This window comes from Miscanthus floridulus, chromosome 18, assembly GCF_019320115.1.
Source record: "Miscanthus floridulus cultivar M001 chromosome 18, ASM1932011v1, whole genome shotgun sequence".
Taxonomy (NCBI): Eukaryota; Viridiplantae; Streptophyta; class Magnoliopsida; order Poales; family Poaceae; genus Miscanthus; species Miscanthus floridulus.
In genome coordinates, this window is record NC_089597.1 from 100517732 (window position 1) to 100521608 (window position 3877).

Here is a 3877-nt window from a genome sequence, read left to right on the forward strand (position 1 = left end):
TGAAGCAAATCAAGGCACTTAGTCTATCTAGATCGTGGAGCCTCCACGCTCTGATCTAGAGCCTCCGAGGTCCAGAGCCTTTGTGTTCTGGCAGATGAGCCCTTAATTTGATTCAACTATCAACTCGAATCTAGCACAATGTACCATCAAATCCAGCACTAAATAACTAAAACAACTCTGTCTACGCAAGAAATCGATCAAAAAGATAACCCAAATTGAATCCATGGTGGAATTAGGGTTTCACCTTGGATGTGAGAAATCTAAGGGGAGGAGGATGATGATGATCGTAGATGGCCTCAAGGGCTGCTCCTCTGTTGTGGGCATAGTCGGGGAGCCAATGATTTTGGCTGGCGACGACTGCTCCTTCAAAAGATGGTGAAGATGGCTTCTTCTTCCTTCTCCACAGACTCCCCCTGAGTCCTGGCCTTGGGCACCACCACGACGCACTCACACACAACTAGGACAGACTGAGCGATGGTGCAGCAGTGGTGCGAGAGATGGCACAACGACGGCGATGGTGAGAGCGAGTGCGAGCGCATGTGCAAGAGAGAAGGGAGCGGTGTGGCTCGAATGAGGCCCCAGTAACTCAGGGAAGTTACTAGGAGGGGTAAAATGGGAAAGATGAAAAAAATATTTTGATTTTTACCCAAACCCTAACCAAACCATCGGGGTGTGGAGCCTCCGCGCTAGGCTATGGAACCTCCACGTGGAAACACGGAGCCTTCATGAACTAACACCGAGCTGAGACTAGGTCTATATTTCAAGGTAATTTCTTAGTGTTTTGATAATGGTCATGAACTTCTTGTCTCTTGTAGCTAGCCAGTAGATCAACAATTCATAACAATAGTTACTTGAGACAAGATTGGACATAAGAACCAACATTTTGAAACACTTATGAATGCTTTGCAAACCTATCTAGTTTAAATAGAAAATAACAAACAGATGCATGCAAGATTTCAAACCATGTTATGAGAGTCAAGTATATTGAGTTCACTCATCAAAGCACAGAACCTCGACTCGTCGAGAGGCTTTGTGAAGATATCGGCTAGTTATTTTTCGGTGCTCACATGGTGAATTGTGATATCTCCTTTGATTTTGTTGTCTCTCAAGAAATGATGATGGATGTCTATGTGCTTAGTTCTTGAGTGGCTCACGGGATTGTTTACAAGCTTTATGGCACTTTCATTGTCAGAAAGTGGGATTTTGGTAAAGCGACATCCGTAATCATTGTGGGTTTGCTTCATCCAAAGTAGTTGGGCATAGGCTCCTTCGCATGTTTGACGGAACAGACACTTCAAAAAATTCATTAAATTATGCTACACTCTTATGCTACCAAAAAAATGTAGCAAACATAGTTGTACCAATAATTCATAGCATTGTCACACTCAAGGCAATCTAGGCAATAAAAGCTCAACCAACCTAGAAGGAACTAGTTCTCTTTAATTAAAAAATAAGCACCAAAATTCACCCTGACAAGGACTTGACATAGGTGGTCTGGGCGTACGTCCGCACCAACCAACTGAGCTAGGATCAGTTCATTACCATCTGAGTAATAATTAGGCCTGGCTTAATTGGATGCTTAGAGCACCAATTTTGAGTCCAGGATCCAAATGAGGAACAAAAAACATGAAGCAACACAGAATCACAAAGTGAAAATCAAAGAAACAAAGCTTACTTTGAATCCTCAAGTGATGGGCTCTCCTTGGCAACTGGGTGGAAACTGCTCTTTTCGGCCTTCTAATGAAAGCACCAACAACAAAAATGTATAAGGTTCAAACTTCAAACTGCGAAGCCCATAAACATACCTACGAGTACTATAGTAGCAATCATGCATATCACTATAAGCGCTATAAACATATAGATGGGCACATCGTAACTCATAAGCTATAACAAAAAATTAACTTACTTTCTTACTGGCACCAGCATCACCATTGCTCGAAGAGCTATCAACTAGATCTGGATCAGAAACCCGTGCAATGGGCGCCTTAGGATAAGAAGGACTGGGAGAGCTTTTCCTAGCTTGACTCTTATCCCCGCCTCGAGGGCTCTGTCGCTGAGATTTTGTAACAACCTTCGGTGAATGGCCTTGAACCCCCTAGAACACATGAAAATGCCACAAAACATGTGACTGTCAGTAGACCACTGATTGAAGTCACCAGAACTGACAATCTGTAAACGTGAAAAACCTTACCTCAGGAACTCGGGGCTTTATGTCCTGGGATTGCGAGGTGGCTTCCATTTCCACTTCTTCAAGAGGGTTGATCACCTCGCTCTCGCCCGAATGCGCTCCATCAGCCAGCACGTCGTGTTCTTCTGCGTGGCCCTCTACACTATCACTGGGCGGCAACTTCGCCTTGTCCCCGTTGTCAATGCCCATTGCACCAATAGCATCAGTAACCTCCGTACTCGCATCCATGTCACGCTACCGTCTCAGGATTTCTTTAGGCCAGATTAAAAAGAGAACTCGCAAACCATCAGCTTGCACAAGCTATCCGCAATCACCGCAGGATCATGCTATGCCGGTCAGCAAATGAATCCGCATCAAAGTAGACTGAACGCAGAGAAAGAAACATTTGGTTTCAGCGCTCACGGCAAAGCTGAGATTTGCAGAATAACACGAGCAGTCCGTCCAAGAAAGCAAGGGCGTCCTCACCTGCGAGAGAAGGAATCAGCTCCTCAGCCCCTGGCGGATCCGATCTCGGCTCCACCCCAGCGGCGCCCAGTGGGGACGAAGACGGCGAAGAATCCGACCGGAGGGGTAAGGCAGGCACGGTCTCGGCCAAAGGACACCCGGATCTGGATCGAGCAGTGGCTCTTGAGCGCAGGAAAGGAAATGGTAAGGGAAAGGAAAGGAAAGGAAAGGAAAGGTGGCGGCTTTACCTGGCCAGGCGAAACCGATGGGGAGTGCGGCGGCTGAAGTGCGCGCGGGAGGCAAGGAGGGGAGTTGGGCACGGTGAAGGCGGAAGAGCAGCGACGGTGGCGAGAGACTCCGGCGGTGGCGGTGGCGGTGGCGGCGGCGGCGGTAGGGCGCAACGGCGGGAGGGAGACAGCTGGGGCGTGCGTGGCTCGTGCTTTGTCTGGGTTTCCGGGAGGTGGTTTCGAATTTCTACTTGGACCTTTCTGCGTTCCGGCCGGCTTATCAGTTATTTCTCTCAGGGTGAATCAGCTTCGGTCGGCTTAGCCGACTTTAATATCAGTCAAACACATCCTTTCTGCTTTCAGTGTTTTTCCTTCTATATTTGTTTACCTCCAGTTTGGTCTTGTTATATGGTTTTTTTTTTGTCTGTTCCTGCTGTTTATGGGTTGTTTTGTTGGATTAGATGTGATATTTACTGTTTGTTTGTTTTATGGTTATACAATCTTAGGTGTTATTTGGTTCACATTTATGTAACTTAATATTATAGTGCTAAACCATAGTTGAAAGTGCATTTGTCCCCTACGTAGGTTTTGGTGTATTGATGACATTCAAATTAGAGACTAATGAGATACATGGCAGCTTTAGTCCCTTAAAAGTTTCAGAGTTGATATAAGATGAAATGGTATCCCTCAGATTCTTCAAGTACAAATGGCGGACGAACTCAAAACGCTCATCAAGTTTAAATTTCATGCTTTTGAGTTTAGGTTTGCCGCACTATTAAGAGGGATGCAAATTTAGGTGGTTTGATGAAGATAGGGTACTCAAGTATAAAATTAAAATCAAAAGAAAGACACTCTAGCACTTCACAATCACGTAGAATATCTTTTCGAGACTTTTGGTGTCGAAAGTCCTGACGTAAGTCGGAACTCCCGACGGTCGGAAGTCACGACTCAGGTCGGAAGTCCTGATGCCCAGTCACTTAGCCTACGTGGTGACTGTGGTCGTCGAAAGTCTCGACTC

General features: G+C 45.9%; 1 protein-coding gene across 2 annotated transcripts; it reads right to left on the reverse strand.

Annotated features, from left to right (window-relative positions):
• Window positions 1–1321: 1321 nt before the first annotated feature.
• Window positions 1322–3160, reverse strand: LOC136522635 (uncharacterized). 2 transcript variants are annotated; one of them, XM_066516445.1, is made up of 5 exons: window positions 2881–3160; window positions 2654–2796; window positions 2192–2551; window positions 1907–2095; window positions 1322–1737 (listed from the first exon to the last, which is right to left on the reverse strand). In XM_066516445.1, the coding sequence occupies exons 3-5, from the start codon at window positions 2414–2416 to the stop codon at window positions 1672–1674; spliced, it is 480 nt and encodes a 159-aa protein (XP_066372542.1). In that variant the 5' UTR covers window positions 2417–2551; window positions 2654–2796; window positions 2881–3160; the 3' UTR covers window positions 1322–1671. The 2 variants fall into 2 exon arrangements, with proteins under 2 accessions (XP_066372542.1, XP_066372543.1); XM_066516446.1 differs by having other exon boundaries at window positions 2654–2814.
• Between the last annotated feature and the right edge of the window lie 717 nt (window positions 3161–3877).

Coding starts and splice junctions, on each gene's coding strand:
- LOC136522635 (XM_066516445.1), bottom strand. CDS start 2,416: ATGGATGCGAGTACGGAGGTTACTGATGCTATTGGTGCAATGGGCATT. Junction 2,096..2,191: donor TAAAGCCCCGAGTTCCTGAG/GTAAGGTTTTTC, acceptor CATGTGTTCTAG/GGGGTTCAAGGCCATTCACC. Junction 1,738..1,906: donor ATGCTGGTGCCAGTAAGAAA/GTAAGTTAATTT, acceptor TGCTTTCATTAG/AAGGCCGAAAAGAGCAGTTT.